Source organism: Chaetodon auriga, chromosome 15 (assembly GCF_051107435.1).
Source record: "Chaetodon auriga isolate fChaAug3 chromosome 15, fChaAug3.hap1, whole genome shotgun sequence".
NCBI classification, from domain to species: Eukaryota; Metazoa; Chordata; class Actinopteri; order Chaetodontiformes; family Chaetodontidae; genus Chaetodon; species Chaetodon auriga.
Genome location: NC_135088.1, coordinates 3054178 through 3075209, shown reverse-complemented (window position 1 = coordinate 3075209; position 21032 = coordinate 3054178). Strand labels below are relative to the sequence as shown.

The window sequence follows — 21032 nt, the reverse complement described above, 5'->3', positions numbered from 1 at the left end:
CTGTTTTCATGAAGGCAAAGAGGAAGTTATATGCATAGAAAATGGGCTGCGAGGATTGTAGAGATACATACTTGAGAGAAACAAACTTTAACACCAAAGCAATTTGCTTGAAATAACTAGTCCACCTATTGATATTCAGGGAACGCTGGAAAACAAAGACAATATCGTTATACGAGAGTTATAGCGTATGAGGCCGCTGGCAAACCCTGGGGCCTGGTAAAAACCGGACAAACACCTCCGAAAATAAGCTCTGAACGTCTCACAAATCTGATACAAGCACATATATGATTCCTCATCCGCAGGCCTCTGCTTTAATAGGCTGCGTCTACCACAATGAATGAGTAAAATGAATGAATGGTGCTAAAATGGGGATTTAAGACACATTTCACATGTCAAAATAATATACCATCTCCAGCCCATTATAGCCCACTGGGGATCTCTGAAAAATGAGGCTATGCAAGATGTTTTCCAAGCACTCCAGGTCATCTGAAACACCTTAATTCTTCAAACAACTCCATAAACATGCTATTTGTATTCAGGTTGGGTAGAAATGGATTTGGTCGACGGTGATGTACTCCAGCAGCAACGACAGCAGCCGCCTGCGTGAGCGTTAATGCCGCCATTAAACATTTCCTAAATGAAGGGTTGTGGGCCTGTTTGTTACTGCTCCATGCACGACAAGAATGCTGGAATATTTTAATGAGCTAACCTAAGACCACATTTTTCATCTTGGCCCTGGCTCCAACAACCTTAATCTCCCACTTGTGCCATTTTTTCTGCGTCTAAAGGTGTTATAATTTTAATGCTCGGAGGCAACGGCTCATTCAATCTTTTATTGCCTGCTGGATTCCTTCTATCGACAAAAGCTCCCATAATATTGACACGGAGACCACACGAATGGCCTTGATTCCTACGATGTGCAGAGAGCATTTCACAATATTGAAAAGGTGTATTTTCATGTGCTGAACCTCAGCGTTTTGTCTGCACACTGTGTAAAAGCCCTTCAACAGTGAGGCTCATACTACCTTTTCTTATTTACCTGACCTGAAGTTAAACTGTAAATCTCCTGAAAGGACTATCCTGTACATCCTGTAGATCTGACTGTTGTATCATTGGAGTCATGGCCTCACACGTATCTTTCACTTGGTATACGCGCATATATTTTGTGTATTTTGTTGCTGTTTGCATACAAGTACGTGTACGTTCTGCTTATGTCAAAGAAAACTTACTCCTCATTCAGGCTGATCGTTTTTGAAGAGAAGATATATTTTGCTCCATCAAGCGTAAAGGAATGAAGCTTCGTGTGAATCGCATCACCTTGACATGTCTTGAATTTATTCAGAATTTCTTTGTTTTCATCACAGCAGTGTGACAGTGTGTACTGTCGCATTTGTGTGTTTCACAGCAAACAGCACAGAGTCGAACGCATGAGGACCTTAAAGCTCAATAAGTAGCATCATGGAGGGAACAAGTACATCAGTCTGGCTAATCGAACACGGCTAAAGGGTTAGCACAGTTTGTGCAAGGCTGTTTTTACAGTGTACTCCAGAGTGTGTTCATACCGTGTGTGTTCATACCGTGTGTGTCCATACTGTGTGTGTCCACACCGTGTGTGTTCATACCGTGTGTGTCCATACCGTGTGTGTTCATACCGTGTGTGTCCATACCGTGTGTGTCCACACTGTGTGTGTCCACACCGTGTGTGTCCATACCGTGTGTGTCCATACAGTGTGTGTTCATACAGTGTGTGTTCACACCGTGTGTGTCCATACGGTGTGTGTTCATACCGTGTGTGTTCATACGTGTGTGTTCATACCGTGTGTGTTCATACGTGTGTGTTCATACCGTGTGTGTTCACACCGTGTGTGTCCATACAGTGTGTGTTCATACAGTGTGTGTTCACACCGTGTGTGTCCATACGGTGTGTGTTCATACCGTGTGTGTTCATACGTGTGTGTTCATACCGTGTGTGTTCATACGTGTGTGTTCACACCGTGTGTGTTCATACGTGTGTGTTCATACCGTGTGTGTTCACACCGTGTGTGTTCATACCGTGTGTGTCCATACGGTATGTGTTCATACCGTGTGTGTTCATACGTGTGTGTTCACACCATGTGTGTTCACACCGTGTGTGTTCATACGTGTGTGCTCGGTGTGGAGTCTGACGTGTTTTCTCGTCATGCTGTGGGGAATTCTTCCTGAAGTTCATTGTTTAATGGACTGTGTGTATTAAAGAGACACTTTAAATCTGCCTTTTCTGAGCTTTGTCATTTTTTGAGATAACTGCCAACGTCACTGGGACGCTGAACACGTGTGTCAGTGTTGTGTCATATCTGGATGTAAAGTCAGTTTGTGTAGGAGCTTTTTCTAATGTCTCAGACAGAGTGGCTGCACTGCTACATCAACAGTGTGACAACAACTGTTGAGCTCTGACCATCATTTTGAGCCCTGAGGACAAAAAAACCAAATTACCTCGGACATCCAAAAACATCATTATCCGTCTCGAAGTTCAACCAGTATTAATTTAGAAAAGCTGACTGGGTATTTACTCACAGTCACATTAAGTCTGTGCCTCGGACTTGTTGTGTAAAATGGGTTCAGATGGGTATGACACAAACGTGACAACCTTGTAGATCACTTTGCACTCGAGAGCCTCGTCGTGCAGAGTACATTTCTGAGGCAGAGAGTCTAATTGGAACAAAACAAGCAAGAACACATAAAATCCTGGATAACAGAGAGAAGGCTGGACCGCTTTTTACCGTCTGATGTTTGACACTGCAGGGGTCCACGCTCTTTGGATAATGAGTCCTCTGGTAATCATGTACTAAAATAGCACATCTAAAATTTCTACTGCACCTAATGCATCCTGCCTCTGCAGCGTTTAGCATATAGACAAGAAAAAGAAAGAGCAAAGAGGTGTGAGAGCGCTCCCTTCAAACGATTGTTACATGAAACGTGCTGCGTGTTTCTGCACTATTACATCTTGGGCAGCTTGTAGTTCACATGTCGTGGTCACATGTGTGTTATGTTTACTACCTGTGAGTCACCTTTCCACTTTTTTTCAGTTCCAATATAATTCCTAAATTTGCATATCAGTCAATGCCGAGCTCTTTTTATTGTTTATATTATGTGTCAGGTTACACAATTCTTATTAAAAGGTATAATATAAGAAAATAAGGTTAAGAAGAAGGTTAAGAAGACATAGAAACAGATGTCGGTGTGCAAATTGCTTTGAAGAACATGAACAAATCACGTGTACAGCAAAGCCCTGTCAGCTGCTGGTAAGCAGATTTCTATACATGAGTTCAAAACGAGAATGTCAGAGTGCAAGAACTGTGTAGAGAAATTAATATCTAAAGCATCAAATAAGCTGTCAAATGAATTAACTGCAACTACATAAAGAACAGATTTGTCACAATATATAACCACTTTGTTTCAAAGGCAGTGAGCTCTCTAAGCCCTCATAGCACAGGAAAACGATGTGCGCACAGCTGTGTTATGACAAAGTCAGTCTTTTCTCTAAATAAGTCTGGCTACCCTCTGGGTCCTCATCATGTTTTCTGCCCCACCTGACCATCTGACGGCTGTGTGAAACCGTCCCCAGCGACATCAAATCCGTGCTAACGGTGGCTCACCTTCGGTCGGGCAGAATGGGAACCCTCCAGCCTTTGATGAAGCTCAGATTGTTGTCAGAAAGCTCCACCTGCAGGGGAAGTTTGGGCACCCAGACGGTCAGCTCCAGCGGCGCGCTCAGGTGCTCGTAGCTGAAGATGACCCGAGCGCTCATGGATCCCCGCGTCTCTTTCCCATTGACGAACACGTAGTCGCAATTCATGGACACCTAGGACGGATCAGGGTCAGAAGTCAGACCATCTATATGGTAATGGTCACATCGGTGGCAGAGAGTCTAAGTGATATGAGATGATATACGGCACAGTATGGATGCAGCCGTCAGTGCCACAATTCATCACAGAGCACTTCAAGGTTGATTCTTTCAGCAGAGCAAATACACAGCGAAGCATTTCATGTGAATGTGATGTGAAAGTTCAGGGCGCATAAACCATCTCTGCCTCACCCAGATTTAAAACCTACACCCTAAAGATACTGACATGTCTCAAACCAAAACTCCCTCCTCCACTCGAGCAAGCACCTGCTGTTACGTTTGTAATTTGGTTGAAACACCTCTTCAAATGAGGCTGTATGTTAATACTGAGCACGCCGTACACCGTGTGGCTCCAGAGTCGGCAGGTTTTCATTCCACCCACAGACTCTCCGGCCTTGATGGCACAGCGCTGAGAACCACTGCTGTAAACAATGCTTACTGGCTGTGGGCTGTTCTCTAATCTGATTTGCATCTTTTATGCAGCCAAATTAGTGCTTCTAAGTAACCCAGCGTTTGTTAAGCATGCACAGTGTAAATTAGGCATGCACTCCACGTCCTCGCCCCACCACCTCTCCTGCCCATTCCCAGCATAATGATCTATGTACAATTATACAGACACATAATATGCCAACAAAAGCTTTTAGGCAAACATGTAATTCATATCGCATGAAGGCTGACAGCAGTGTGACATTTCACATGAACTTTAGTTCATAACACCTACACGGCACATTAATAAACACATTCACAGGTCTCGCCTTTCATGAGACGTTGGTGTAATGTGATATAGTTTGTGACGCAGCGGCGGCAGCACTGAGCATGAACTCAATATATGGAAATTTCTAAATTTAACTCTTCGCAAACGCCATTTTTAACTTAAAACCATTCTTTAGCCTTCCCATCTAGTCATGAAGCTCCAGCTCAATTTGAATTATCATAAATACTTGTCCCCCTCTAACACTAAATTATTAACTGCAATGGATCTGGAGGGCTTTGCTTTTGGGCTCCCATCGAAGATTTATCTAGTGGTGGGAGGTAGCTGGCATTGTAATCAGAGGATCTAATCTCCCGCAAATGGAGGTCGGGCTGGCCGGTCTTCTCAGGGCTGGGGATTCATCATAACTGGGAGGAGGTCTGGGTAATATAATTCCCCCTCCATGCAGACAGGCCAGCGTGGAGGGAGGGGTGGGTGGTGGAAGGACTTCTTAAGATGACAGTCTTTCCCTCTGGTTCAGTTAATGCAATTTTGCAGGGGTTTGACCTTACGGGCGACCACAGTATCCAGCCTCTGCGCGTTATTGTTCTGTCTGCTCGTGTGCCGTCTTATCGGTGCGAAGCGACTTACAAAAGAAGAAAAAGAAGTCAGCGCGGTGACCCCGGCCACCTTGATTAATCACAGCACGGCTTGCTGTATAAGAGTGAGTGGAGAACATCTGCCTGACATGTACTCCCTTTCTAGCCTAAAGCCACGCACACACGCACACACACGCGCTGAAAACGAGCCCGTGCTGCAGTGCCGCTTCGGCTCCTGCGGCTATTGCTGCTGATAAACTTGGCCGGCTAATTGCAAGTCAAAAGCTGTTAGCAACTCTGGGTATCAGTGGCCCTGTGGGGGCTTGCTGAGGAGGGCTTTCACATGCTGAGCCACCACATGCCGTCACGCTGCTGCTAATGCGCTGTGGCATCCTCCATGGTGCCAGCAGATTGCCTGGGTGGAGACAGATCATCGGGACAAGTGCTGCCTGCTTTTGGTGGTGTAGCGGTCACATGATGCGGAGTGACAGACTGGCTAGGTTAACAAAGGTGAAGACACCGTCCATAGCATTAACTGAATTGATTTCCCAGACTGCTCCAGTGAAGGCTGCAGCTTCCGTCCTTCAAGAAAGCAGCTTAACTGGCATTTTCCTACATTCACACAGTCCGACGAATGCGGCAAAGTCTCCGGTCGTCCACATTCTGTGTGAAAAGCACATCTGTTCACATAATCCAGTGTGGAACTTCAGCCATAATTTTATTCTATCTTGAGCAGTCAGACGCTGAGACATATTTACTGCCATTACATCATCGGCTCATTATTTACACATGACCCCTTGAAGGGGTACTTTGGTAATTTAGTGCTGAACTTGCTCAAAGTCAGGGGACTTCAGGAGACAGATAAAAAATAATGGTCAGAATCAACTCAACAGAGGCAGAGACATCCTGACTTTTTATCTCTGGCATCCAGCAACACTGGATCTTCATCTCTCGTCCCTGCCCGCCTAATAAATCCCCACATCTTTCCGTTTGTAGACTTGGTTAAACCTGCGCTAACTGATTTTCTGGCCACCTGGGAGCAGCAGAAACAAGCTGTGAACACATTTACACAATCATCTTTTAATCTGTCTTTAATCTTTTAAGTTGATTTGGTGAACTTGTAAGCAAACAGTTGCTTATTTATGCAAAAATCCATTTAGTAGTCACGTTTCTGGCCGCCTGGTGAATGTAAATCTAATGTTCTCTCCATTTTACCTGTATGTTTACTGATTGTGGGGATGGAGAATAAGGCTGCGATTTATAATTCACAACTTCACAACTAAACCAGCAATCTGTCTGAGTAAAATAAGCAGAAAATCAACATGGAATCAAGGATGTGAGCGGGAATGTGCCACTGTCACGTCCCATTTGGAGGTCTTTGTGGCTTTGGTGGAGGGTTATGTGCTCCCTGACAGCACAGTATATATTTTTAAATTTATAGAGTCGGTTGGACATTTCGCCTTGGTTTTACAGCAGGAAAGGTCAAGAGAGAAAAGGGATGATGCGCAACATACTGGACAGAAACCCCAGAGGTGGGCGGAGATGAACGCTCAGCTGGGCTCTTGTTCCAGCGTTACTCCTAAATTCTGATTTCCTTTAAGTGCATCAACAGACGGCAGAAAGTCAACCGATTTTCTCTCCACGTTTCAATGTCAAAGACACTCATAACAAAGGATAAATCAGTGCAGAGGCATCTCGACGTGAACATCCTCCAAACAGAAACCGCAATTATCTCTGGTTTTATTTTCGGATTTAAATATTTCCTAAATTAACTGCCACAACATTTGGCCGAATGGAGTTTCCAGTTAGAGATAACATATGTGTTCAGTGAAGACTGAATGAAAGCTGACATATGGCTAGCATTACTGGGATTGTGTCTTGGAGCTGTTGTGAAGCTTTTCTTCATGTGATGGATGCGAACTGGCTTCAAGAGCAGTTTCAACCAATGAGTTCATTTAGCTCTGTTAGCTAAATGAGCCAGCCCCCATTAGCCTGTTGTTGGTAGGATTAATGACGAAGAGTGTGAGAATGATATGTTGTTCTGGAAAGCTGACACTTTGGAGCCTCTTGGAAATAGTTTGAGTGCAATTAAAAAAAAAAAATCATTATGTTTTAATTTATATGATATTGCCGAGCAGCGATCTGTGTCTTCAAAGGGTGGAGGCAGAACTCTCAGAGACCTCAGCAAATGAAACCAAAACTTGGTATCACCAGGTACGTTTTGTTGCTATTTAGTTGAACAGACCCTTTAAAATTACAGTTGTGCGTATTTACTACGAGGACTTCAAGTCATCTCATCAGGTTCTCGAGGGCGTCAGTGACATTCTTCCATCTTCCCCTGCACAATTATCAAAACTATTTCCACCTGAGCTGCAGGGATGTTCACGAACGCAGCAAAAGAAGCTGCTTTTAGCTCATTTCTTGCCTTTAAGATACTAAATCTGGAGTTGCGCTAAAGCTAAATGTGTCATATTAATATGCAAGAGAGGCGATAACAAAGGAGGCTTCAGTCGGGTGGAGTGCATGTGCAGGATGACCACGGGCGGGAGACGCAAGGCCTTATCTTCGTCTTCAGATGGGTCAGGTGAGTCACAATGCCAGGGGAGGGGATGGGGGCTGCTCTCTGTGGCTCATGATGGCCGGCGAGTGCCCCCAACCTCCTGACAAACTCTCACAGCCTCCTTTTTTCTATCCTTTGCTGCCTTGTACATCTAGGGTGCCCTAATAACTTCTCCTGCACACACACGCGCACCCGGACACACACACACACACACACACACACACACACACGGGACTGGCTTATCTGCTATAGGCTCTTGATGCACACTGCAGCTTAGTTATTTCCGAAGAAGAAAGAACTAAAGAAAAAAAAAAGTTCCAGTAAAGAAAAATGACAGCCTCTCACCTATTTTTACTCTCAAAGTTGGAAAAAAAATACAGGCGCCTGTGGGTTGGCAAACATCTAAATAAGAAGAACGCTGGGCTGAAAATAAAGCTTTATTCAGGGAGGAAGTCTTGAAAATAATTTTAGTTTAAATGCTGTTTGAGTCGCAGTCTCAAGTCACGCGGCCAGCAGGAGATGTGACGAGGTGTTGGAGAGCTTTGAGGCGTGTTTGCATTCTCCGAAAAAGAAAAACAACCGGCAACTAAACACAACAATCAGATTAGAATAGACCGGCGTGACTTGTGGCGTGACAGTAATGTGTGTGGTGTGGGAAAAAAAAGACAATAAGTTGGGAGTAATGGAGTGTTCCACCTTTGTTGGGCTGACGGTGAATCTTTTATTTCTGTATTCTGGGGGACGTTTTATTGAACTGTCATGACTCGTGTATTTCCTGGGCCTGAGGGGCTCATTTTAAATTAGCCTCGAATGTTCAATGGCAGGGGCACTGAAGCGAGCCCACTCAATATCACATGGCCCAGCGCCTTGTCTTTAATGGATAATGAAAAATGATAAACGACACGCTGCGACCAGCCATCCCAGTGCAACACCTGTTCTCTCCTGTTGACAGAACGATGCAGCGCAGCACAGCTGGAGCCCCTCCCGTCTTAAAGCAACACGTCTTTACAGGAAACTCATGGATCTGAACTCATTTAAAACCCTCAGTTCTCCCTCAGGTATCACAATTACGCTGCAGCAAACATTAAGGTTAGTCCATTACATATTGGACAGATACCGGTCTTTTAATATGAACAGATAGTGGCCAGTCACAACCAATAGGACTGAAGTCAGTATCTGATTTGGCTTTATGGCTTCCCGGCCTCACTCTGTAAAATCTACAGTTCTGCCTCACCTGATTTCGTTAGTCTGACTTGATATTCTTCAGTGAACAAAAGGCTTCTCGACACAGACTGGATGCTTCAAATATATGAAGATAAAGTGGTCAAATAGAAAGATTTCTGTTATTCAGGAGGAAATTCAGACTCCTGACTAGTCAAAGTTGATCACAGCTGTGAGTCACGTCTGATGCCTGATGCCTGTTTCCCTCTGAGTGCAGTGTATTCACGTGCAGCTGTTACTCTATTCAGTTTTTCAACAGCAGCCTTTTCATGAAAAGCAGATCGAGATTGAGAAATAAGATGAAGCTTAGGAAAAACAGTGCTCCCAGATTCCCTGGTTAAATCCATCTTTATCCAGAGGGGCAGGTTTAAACACCCTGTAGGTGTTCTGATAGACAGAGTGAGATGGCTTAGGCTTTGGATATGTGCACAAAATGCAGTTAGCATCAACCTGCTGGTAATAAGAACGGCAGCAGAAACAATGAACAAACAACGTCCTGCGCCAGCTTGCTGCCATTTCCACCCAACACTCGAAGAAATGAATGAAAACTTCTTTGGAAGTATGTGACGCATCTTTGAGAAGTGTTACGCGTCTCACAAAACCAAATCAAAATGGCTCAAACAAAAACGATCTCAAACTAAAAGTTACTGTAGCTGTTTATTAACTTCCTGTTTCAGTCATAAAAACTCTCCTCGTGCGCCTGAAATGGGGTACGTCATTCAGTGCTTCATATAGTTTGTGCAGACTATTTGTCCACACCTGCATTCTGCAAAGCTTTCATTATACTTCTGTTTCTATGTGAAAGTCTGCTTTTGGATACTGATATACAGGGAAAGGTTATTAATCAGCATTATTATAAGTAGCATGAGAGGAAACCTGAGGTAGGACCACCTGGACTGTCGTGTATTTGAGTATAATGATATACAGTATATGCTGTTTACTTCACCTAAGGTCACATTTCCCCTGACAGTATCACTTCAATATGACAAACAGTGCAAAACAGCCCTGCAACACTTCACTGTGCTGCCTATATAATTATGCAATCTGCCTATAGTGCCATCTATTATGATTGTAATTGACTGGAGAAAATAATAACAGTGTAATCACAGCCTCTAATGTGCTGTGCAAGTTGTTGTGATCCCTCTTTAATTTATTTAATCAACAAATGAGACTTGATATGGTTCTCTCAGCTTGGATTCCCTGCGAGCGTGAGCGATGACTGTTCCCTGCATCCCGGGACGCCGGAGCTGCATCTGCCTGCAGCCATCACGCTGAAGCGAACAACAAGGGGAGCTTTGCTTTGCACTGCAGACGTTAGGTGAGCACAACGCTGTGACCAAGGTGCATCTTTGACAAGTGCTACTGCAGGTGCGGTGCTCAGAAAGCATAAAATGGAGCTTTTACTCCTCCTTTGTAGCCATATTGACTTATACGTAGAGTTTCATGAGCATCCTTTGATTTTATCTGAGGCATAAAGCAAGAATCAAATCAGCCCAAAATGAAGTTTTTATGCTTTCCTGATGTTGTGACTGTGGGCCACTCCCCAGAATTAGTGGAAGAGTAAAGGGATTACATTACTGAACAGACATCTTCTCCCAGATACAGAGATTGAGGAAATCAGGTTTACGGTACCTTAACAATGTCTTCATTGGAGGACTTGCACTGCACGAAGGCTGAGACATCAGTGACTGCTCCATTCATCTCTATGGAGACCATTTTGACAGGAATGGCCACAGTGCGTCCGGTCAGAATGGCCGTGTTGATGATCTCGGTGTCCTGTGAACAGGAAAAAGAGGTATTCATGAAACAGTGGGAGGCAGAGCGATTTTCCTCGATATTTCATCAGCATTACTGATGTCCGCATCTAAAATCACTGCAAGCGGGGCGACAGAGTCTCGCAGGTGATGCTCTCAGCGGCAGAACAGAACTCATTTCACTGGCACGTCTTTCATTGGATTTCATCAACTGACATTTTCATTTCAAGCGTTTTGTTCATCCAGCGAGCGACTGGAACTTACCGAAATAGAGATGAGGAAGACGTAATTCAGAGAAAAGTAATGATCTTCACCTAAATCACATGTGGTTTAAGTGGGTCTGACTACGTACATCACAGCATCATGCTTAAAATCCCAGCTACATAAAAGACATGACATTTACTGCACCAGTGGACAGGATGTGACGCAGCTTTCCGATGAACCACTTCAGGTGGAGAAAATAAGTGGAAAAACGCACTGGATGTTAGAAGAGATGGGCTTTGTCACAGCAGGAATGTCAATAGGGACGGATGCCACTTATCACAAATGTTTCCCTTAAGTGCACGACGACTCTGGAAAATGTGTTGTTGAGAAAGTGTTGCTGTCCCACTGATGTCTGAGGCCAAAGTTTTTAATTAAACACCTCATGAGTCTCGTGATTTCAGCCATTTGCAAAATTCCTTTTCAACCGTGTACACCACCTTTACTCCACTCAGGAAGCTGTATTATTATTTTAATGGGAATCATTATTTGAGGAAAAAGTAAGTTTAATTAGGCCAAATAAGCAAAGAGAACGTGGAGAATGTTTCTTTATATTCGCCTGACTGCTACTCAACAGTTTGGGGTTGGTAATCCATCTGCTCATGAACAACGAATATACAAAGATAATCTTGAATGACTGGTGCCTACGCTTACATAGTCTCCACTAATGCTGGAGTTTATTGAGAAAAAAAAACTGTTTTATTGCTGTTTTTCTATATAAAACGGCGATTCCTAAAAAGTTGGCATGCAAAATGTCAATAAAATCTGAATTTGAAGGGTTCCTGAGTCCATGTGTTCATCTCCTTCATCCAATCATGTGTTCACAAAGTGGTGAACCTCGCTCCATCCTCGCTCGTGAACGACTGAGCCTTTCCAGGATGCCCCTTTCATACCCAGTCATGACACTATCACCTGTTACTAATGAACCTGTTTACCTGTGGAATGTTCCAAACAGGTGTATCAAACTTAGTATCAAAAGGGATCAAGTGGTAATAAATCCAGCTGGTTGTACACAGTAATAAAAATAACTGAATTCTGACTAAGCAGCCATGAACAAGGCCAACGTCGTAATCCCATCTGCATTTTGTTTTCAATGCACGGGAATGCAAACAGCCAATTAAAACACACACCAGGTCATCCGGTGAAGTGTGAATCAATTCATTATTTTTTTGCAGACCGTGTAAGCTGCGAGAGGGCAACACGTTTCCTCATTTGCAGCGGCCGGGTAGCCCATGAGAGCGACTGAGACCATGTAAATTTCCTGAAATCACAAATAGTATATTTAAATTTCTGCCTGACATTTGTCTTAAAGTCTTAATAAGGGCGTAGAGCATGAAGTATGAGACATTCTCCCCCCTCTAGTTCTTCATGGGTTCCCACTTAACTGCAAGGTCCACATTTGTTTATTCAAAGAGGGAAAATTAGACAGACTTGGCACTGAGTCTGACTCCTCTGCTCTGTGCAGCCTTAAGCAAATCACAAAGGTAGTCAGTGCTGAAGGGTCCTCAGGCCTGACACTGAACTTCACTTCTGAGAGTGACATAACAGCAGTGAGGTACAATGATGTAGAGAGCATCTACAAATGCAATTACATGCATTTTCTTTAACCAGCTAAATCTCTCTAAGGTCGCCAAAGAGGAGAAAGTGTGAGCAAAGAGAAAACTCCAGCAGAAACCCACATGTGAAGCAAAATCTATATGAATAGAATTGGTGATAACCATTTATAATGGGCTTTTCAGAATTCTTGAGTTTCGGTTTCTTCCACACGTTTTTCCAAATGGCTGGAGCAGAAAACATGAAAGCTTTTTGTCCCATCTCAACAGAACAACTTAAAAAAAAGGTCCAACGATATGATACTGACAAACTCGTCAAACCTACTTCAGTACCATCTTCAGTATGTCGCCTTTGATTTGTAAAAATTCCCACAATATGTGCATTTTCAACGTGCACATTAACGCCAAATTTGCACTGAAGAGACATTTGAATCTGACACAAGCTTGACAGAAAGGGCTGACACTGTAGTTTTGTGCTTTTAAAAGGCAGTCAGTATCATCTCTAAATTTTTCCGTGTTGGTTCGCTCTTAAATTCGTTATGTAAGCAGAAAATTGAAGAGGACCCAGTATAGGACCATGGGGAACTCCATTCATTACAGTAAGATAGCTGGAGGTGCAGTGCACTAGCTTTCACACACTGAGTCTTATCTGAATTTAAAGTAATGCTTCATCAGACGTTCCTCTGTCAATCAACCTCTGCTTGGGTTTTAGAGAGCTCGTTAAAAAGGATGCAGAGCTCTGCTGCTTGTATCAGTAGGGAATCAATGTCATTCACGACTTTCACTAACAGCGCAAATTCCAGAGCGATACATAAAAACTCTTTGAACCAGTCAGTTTTATAGTCCACGATGACAAGTTGTAGAAATAGGGTTGTTATTATGTAGAAAGGTGACGTCGCTTGAACAGCTGGAAGACACACACAGTGAAGGAATCTCATAAGTGAGTAGGTTGATGTTAAAAATATACCGAGGCAGTGAAATGTGCAGCGACTTTCAAATAATCAACATAAATTGTCAGGTTTTTGTGTACCTAGTTTTGACAAGGCTTCAAAAAACTTTGTCATCGTCACCGCTGCAACATTTCCTCACATTCAGGGAGCAACAGAACACAAAATGTTAATTAAAACAATTCAACGTGGTGGGGTCTGTCGGAGGCTTTAAAACATGCCCATCGCGCTCTGGAATACGAAATAAGATTCCAGGTCCAGATCGTTCTTTGCCCTCAAGGTGAAATTAGATTTTTGAAGCCATTAACTTCACTCCACCAGAGCTCCTTCGGCCAATCAGAGCGTCACATGGCCCCATTCTTTGTCCACATTTTGTGAATCATTTGGAAATGATCTGAAGTATCAGTAAATCACATGACCCATTGTTTCATTTTGTCAGACAAGCAACTTCATCTATTCCGACTGAACTCTTTAATCAAATCTATCTAATTCTGAGTATTTTCTCTGCAATTATATGACAAACTTCTCCTGTTCTATTTGAGCAAAGCAGCTTTTTCCCTCAGTTGATGAAACATGGCCAGTTTACGGGAAGCAAAGCACAGCAGACCTCTGTGGATAACTGACTGGACTCTGGGGTGATATCCTAATTAAAGACATCATCCCTAAACTCTCTTTGCTGTTTTGGCATCTGGTAAGTATTATATCTGGTAACTACACAAGACACTTCACAATTGCATGTGTGCTGCTTTGGGAGCACTAATTATGCTTACCTGAATTCAGCTTGGAACAAAAATCAGTCATCACTGCACAGAGCTATCATTTCACTTAATTACTGTGTTCTGTACGAAGCAGCAAAACAGTTATTAGATACCCTGCTTAATGGAAATACAAAAATGCTGTAATTCCAGTATCACGCTGACCTAAATTGGTTTATTTTGGCTGCACTGAATGTATTTTAACACTACAGTGCAAAATAAAGCACTTGACAGCTATTTTAGCAGGGCCTATGTGAGATACAGCACGAGCTGGGCTCTCACCGCCGCAGATTTATCTAATTTAACAAAAATCACAGAGGATTCAGCAGAGATAACGACGAACACACGGGAAAAGTGCTCACTCTAAGACTCTCAGCTGTTTTGAGGCCTCTGACTGAAACCTCTCGATTGTTCCTGAACCAGAGCTAAAGGCACAGAGAGGCAGCGTTTGTTTATCACCCCCAAAACTCTGCAGCAGCCTCCCTGAAGCTCGTTAGGCCTTTAAACCAAATCTTAATGCAGATCTCTTTAACATCGCTTTCTCCTGACGTGGCTTTTCCTCTAACCTAACGGCTGTTTTATTTGGTCTTATCCTGTAGTTTTAATTCTACTTTATCTGTTTTTATTTTCCTTGTTTTTATTGTTTTATCACGTGTTGTTATTTGATTTTATGTTCAGCACTTTGTCTTGAATTTTCCGCATGAATTGTGCATATAAATAAAGTTTATTATTATTATTATTATTATTATTATTATTATTATTATGATTATTATTATTGCCATAATCATGAGATTTTTCTGTTTGTGTGTGTGTGTGTGTGTGTGTGTGTGTGTGTGTGTGTGTGTGTGTGTGCGGGGTTCACAGTTTATTAGACCAACAAATGATTCCCTCTTTGTCTTTGCCGTGTTTACAGATTACAGACGTTAATTGCTCGCGGTTATCGTGGTCCCATTAAAAAGTAATCCATTACTGCGGAGCCTCGCTGCCGGCGGGTCTCGGTTCAGGGCGCGCTGAGGCGAGGTTACTTAGCGTCTTCGCGTGTGACACTTAAACGCTCAGTTGAACTCTTGAACATTTCCACCTGCCTTTGAATAATGTAAACAATACATTGTGCCAGATGTGTATCTTAGCGGACGCACAAACACATACACGCATACACGTGTAATGCGTGACTTCAAGCTGTGAGGTTTGTGCGACACATAACATCATTTTTTATTTAACATCTGGTCGCTGCTGTGGTTCGGAGCAGCTAATGGAGTTGGGAGTCTGGCACAGCCGCTGCATCATCCTTCCTGTTTTCTTGCCTTTTCAGCTCTCTTCTCTCAAAGTAATGAGTCTGTGCTGTGAAACGGGGCTTCGGTGGCTTTGTGTTAATAGTGGCCTAAACTGTAATAAGCCTCTGGGTTGATTTAACCTCACCATCCTGGAATTGTTTCTGCCTCCACGTTGTAAATTCACTGGTAATTCCAGCCTTCTCCTCCTCCTTCCTCCCCTTATCTGCAGCAGGTCAGCTGGAGTCGGCACACAATCTGCGGTCTGCCACCCATAAAAACCTTCTTCTTCAGTCTCTTCACTTTCCAGCTCCTCTTTCTCCCCCTTTCCTCTCCTTCCTCAGTCTAAAGTGACTGTGGGGGTCCAGCTCAGACCTTCATCTCTGTTGCTTTGTTACACAGCGTTTGTATTTGCAGACAGAACCACCTCCCACCTCTTTATATCAGCAGTTTCTGAAAGTGCTGATCTGTTCCACAAGCTGTCAGTGGGTGTGTGGCACCAGCTGAAAAGTGCTGTTTGGTTTGCATCTGCCACAAACCTTAAAATGACAGAAAAACAAGTCGAAGGTTCACCTTTTGTTCCGCTGCTGGATTCTTCTGACCTGATTCATCTCTGTACTAAATGCTGTAGTTCCTGACCCGAGCAGCACAGGAAGCCCTTCAGACTCTGGACCGCTTGATCTGATGAAAACACAGTGACCATGTTCTTCGGCTAATTACGTTGTACTGTATTCTTGTGAAGGGCCGAGAGATAAGCAGCCGCTGTGGGGTCGAATCCATACTGGAAACTCAACTTTCAGAGCCATCGCGATTATTAAAGCTCTTCTATTTAACAATTAATCAGAGGATTCCCTCCACATTAAGAGAGCCCTGAAGGCTGCAGAGGGCACAACATGGAGGACAGGTTAAACACAGTCCTGCAGAGAGGCTCCAGCGGTCAGTGTTCATTTTTTCATAGAGATTCGGTCAATTGATCATTTTCCCATCCTGACCTTTCCATAATAATAATATCAATAATAATAATAGCAAACTTTATTTGTATAGCACCTTTCATACAAGAATTGATGCTCAAAGTGCTTTGCGACATAGAAACCACATCAGCACCAAGACAGACAATGAAACCCATTTGATAATAACACAAATGAGATAAAACTGAGGCTGAAGAGCATCAAAGGTCTCCAAACTCGCAGCATTTTGAGGCTTCATAGGGGAGAATTCAGAGCGTTTTTCGCCTTGAGTGCACTTTTTATATCACTCACACCAACTGTACAATTCAGTGTGTTTACAAATGACTGAAATTCATCATATAATTCAGTAAATTTGCTTCTATAGTCTAAGCTGAGCTCAGGAGGGTCGGTGAAGTAATTTCTTAGCTTGAGCTAAGTGTACGACAGGCAGCCTCGTCACTACACGCCGTCCCATTACGCCTCTCAACAACCTGCCATCATGATGAAGCTGGTCTGCTCTGTTTGCTCTAATAAGACCACCTGTTTTCAGCTCATCAATCACGTACCAACGTGTTATCATTGTTAAACTGTGTCACTTCTCCTGCAGAGGGAACGTCTCCTTTTTGTTTTGATATCATTTACAATCCAATTAGTCACCAGGACTGAAGTGATGGATTAAAGCTCATCCTCGGAGGCGACCGCAGGTGACCCACCTGAAAACTGGAAATGTTGCCTGATGTGGGAAGTTTTCAGGGTCGGTCTGACTCAGAGTTTTTCACCTGATGCCGACATCCCTTCCACTGATGACTCCCAGTGTGTGAAAACTTTCTGAACTGATCAAGCGTGACTGTGTCAAAGATCATTTCCCTTTCTTTCCATTTCAGACGAATGCAGCCAAGTCTCCTTTTACAGTCACAAACAAGACGAGTGGCGTCCTCGAAATTCTCTGCCAGCTAAAAATATTGAAGGCGATGACGATGCCAGTCCCTTTTTAATGTTCCAGTTAGTGTAAACTACAGTCCTGTGCCTGAGACGGCAGTTAAAAAGCATTAAAATGATACAGCAACATAACCACTTACCCATAGATCCAACCAGCTCTCTGAATGAGTGCAGAGGTGGCAGGCGGTTACAGGAAAGCACCAACAGTTCCTGCCATCTTGTTTCCTGATGTTAATTTTACAAGGTAAAGTCACACAGGCAGAAAACTAATTTTGCAACGCAGCTAAACACATCTGGGTACAGGATGCATGCGAATCCCAATTTTCAAGGGGACCAGAGATATGAAGTGAACCGTCTGTTGCACCAGATGTGCAGTACACAAAGTCATAAACGCAGCTCAAGTATATTTAATGGGGCTTTAGGTGAAGAACAGCTGTGATTGCGCAGAAATATAAAAGATAACCAAAGTTTATCATTCTGACAAAAGCATCAAACCTTCCAGATTTTTGGAATACTCAAGTAGAGATGTTCATTTTTAAGATTGTCAGTAATATTTACGCATTTTATGACCTGATATTGACCAAAAACCTGGTGGCTCTTGAAGCTGCAATCATGAGCGTCGCCCACCATAAACGCTGCACTGCGCCGTCCTCTCCCTCTCATTCAGCACCTGCATCCAGTCCTCTATATCACTCGCCATGCACAGTCAATTTTAATGAGTAAATATCATGTGGGTCTGGACATTTTCACTGCAGGTTTGACTCAAACAAGTGAGCGAAGCCAGACCACGAGCGAGGAAGTCGGCAGGCGAGGCATAGCCAGAGGTACTCGGCACCTCTTACTTGATTAATTTCCCTTTGTTCCCATAATCTGTTTACTACCCTCACTAATTGCCACCTTTCACGAGGCAAGCAGAAGAGGCCTGATTAAAAGAGTAATAGACACTTAAGTGTTCTGGGGTTGGTTGTCTTTCTTAACTATCAGCAAGTCATTGCAGGGAGTGTAGCTGTTGATTAGATTTATTTCTAATGAGAGTACACCTGTCTGCTTTACCTGCAGTATGTCCGATGCTCTGCATGATTTTTACTTACATACATGAGACATTTAAAGCCACAGTTTCAGTGTGGATAAAACAGGGCCTCTACCAAAGGAGCCCTGCTGCTTCAGCTTCAACACATGTGAGCATCATTACTGGGATTAAATCATCTGGAAGCTCCTGCAGGTTTTTTGATTATGAGTTTGCAGCATTTCTCTCATAATCTCAAACAGGGTTTTGGGCTAATTGGACGTCCTGAGCTGAGGAGTAATGTGTATACTGCACACTGTTTACACACTGTTTGTGGCCAGCTGTCGGACAGACATTTGACTTATTCTAGTTTAAACCTACTGTAGGATAAATGTGCACTGTGCAGCTGTATGAAGGAAAACATCTTGTATATAGAAACAATAATCTCACACAGCTGTGGTTCAGTCAGGGACGAGTTTTGGTCTTTAAAGGAACTCCTGGTGGATGCAGTATACTCGATGGGTCGTTTACTGTTTGGTTCTTGCACCTTACTGATCATCTCTGTGCTGCAGCTGCGGCACAATAACTTCCCTCAGGGTAAATAAAGTTTTATCACATCTGACCACAAAGAGTGACATCAGACCTACGGATGGCCTCCACTGCAAACTGTGTCACTGTGCATCCTGACAGCTCATTGATCATCTGCCTGACACTCAGAAAGCTTAAGGGCAAAAATGTAAATGGAAACTTTCCTGTAAAACAAACGTTTCTCTTCTGGTGTTTTGGTTTATTCAACAAAGTTTAACCTGCATTGATCAGATAACTTTAAATAATGAGATTCTAAATTATTGAAATTGTTTTTGAGATTAATAAAAACACTCACCATCGCCAGCGGGATGATGGCCTGGATGTCCCGCTGCACTACCGTCAGCTCCGTCACAACCTTCTCTGAGTCCGGAGGCGGGTTCTGGCCCTTGTAATCGATGTTCCAGTTGATCCTTCTGGTCACCGAGAGGCTGGTGAAGTTCTCCATCTCGAAATCCAACTGCATCACCTCGACATTGCCCAGCACGTCCCTGCCAGACCATAATAACACACAAAACAGAGTTAAAGGCCACATCTCAGTCACAGCAACATATTGATGAGAAACACAGCAGGACAAAGACCTTTTGGCAACGCGTTCCTTTCTGGTAATGAAACTGTTGACGGAGAAGTTTTTAATTATTAAGCACGCCATTTAGCGAGCTGTCAACGCGCTGCGCTGCAGTTATTTCTAAAGTTTTCTTCAGTTGGCCCCGAGTTGAAAAAAGAAATAATGTATTCATGAAGACATGTGAAGCACTGCAGCCATAAGCAGATACTTGTCAGATGATTTATTTCAGTATTTGTTCTTTATTCAAAGCATATCTGAAGGCAAAAACACAAAGACGGCGCGTAACGATGCAGCTGATCGCCATCAGAGAGCAGCTTTACCACCCTGTAAAGAAGAGCTGAATGTACTTTTAACGGGCTGATTGATGGAGACTGATCACAGAATTCTGCTCTGATCGATGAGTCAATAATCCAGTATCTATAGCAGCTGTGGGCATCTGGTGGAGTCTAATCAGTGATGTGCATTGAGCAAAGTTATCACACGTTCACTGATGAAAAGGCCTTGTTTTAACATTTCATTCAGCCATCGCTCAGTCTGATTGGTCGATCTCAGACTTCCTGATAGAAAGAAGGCAGTTAACGATCTTAAAGGTCATGGCGTGATGTTTACAACCTGAAGCTTCACGGCTGACTTCCCTTCAGAAATCTGACTGTGATTTACTCACATAAACGTTGCTGTTTGAAAGCAAACCCAAGCAGAACTTTGCTTTCTGCCGTGATGACAAGCGCTTTCCGTTCACACCTTTCTGGATTAAATAAAGTCAGGCTGAAGACGCTGAAGCATATTACAATGTGAATCATTGTCTCATGCTGCAATTTAATCCTTCAGAGCCTTAATCCCTTTATAAACTGCTGTTTCTTTTGTCTGGTCTCAAACCCTGAATACCAAACGCTGCCTCCATACAGCTAAAAGGATTTTTAGGCACCTGGATTGAGCCCCGACTTCAATCTAACTAATGATGCATTAATGCACTGAGCTAATCTGTCTCTTGATCTCATTTTGTGCAGCAGAGACAAACGTCCATTTCACATCTCGCCATCTTCCACTGAGGTCCGTCTGAGCTCACCCTCCCTGTCTTTTACCGCCATCGGTGTGCGCCGTTTCCTTTCCGAGCCTCGGTCACCTATAGAGGAGCAGAATAACCCACCTGGGACCAACCTCATGTAATTTTCCCAACATCGTCTGCAAAAATGTGTTCACATGCAAGCTCCAGAAGAAGCTTGACCAGAGCAAACAGACCAAAACATCATAAACTGATAAATATTCCAGCAGAAAGCGAGACACCGAGGGAGTTTTCTCATTTTGATTCAACTCATAGTTCTGTTTAGGGACCTAAAATCATTTGGTTGAGATTAGGAAAAGATGCTTATCTGGGTTGAATACTAACTCAGAATGAGTTCACTTATTAAATATTTAACCAGAGCCATGAACAAAGAGCTTTATAAACCTAACAACACGTAGGAAAGTCACACTTCCTGGTTCGGAAAATGCT

General features: G+C 43.3%; 1 protein-coding gene across 2 annotated transcripts in view; it reads right to left on the bottom strand.

Annotated features, from left to right (window-relative positions):
• Nucleotides 1-21032, bottom strand: part of tmem132e (transmembrane protein 132E) — a 318304-nt gene that overhangs the window by 25066 nt on the left and 272206 nt on the right. For both annotated transcript variants that reach the window (XM_076750730.1, XM_076750731.1), the window contains exons 4-6: nt 19271-19463; nt 10587-10730; nt 3636-3841 (exon numbers count right to left, since the gene is read on the bottom strand). In XM_076750730.1, coding sequence (XP_076606845.1) covers nt 3636-3841; nt 10587-10730; nt 19271-19463 — 543 coding nt within the window. The remainder of the gene's footprint in view (nt 1-3635; nt 3842-10586; nt 10731-19270; nt 19464-21032) is intronic.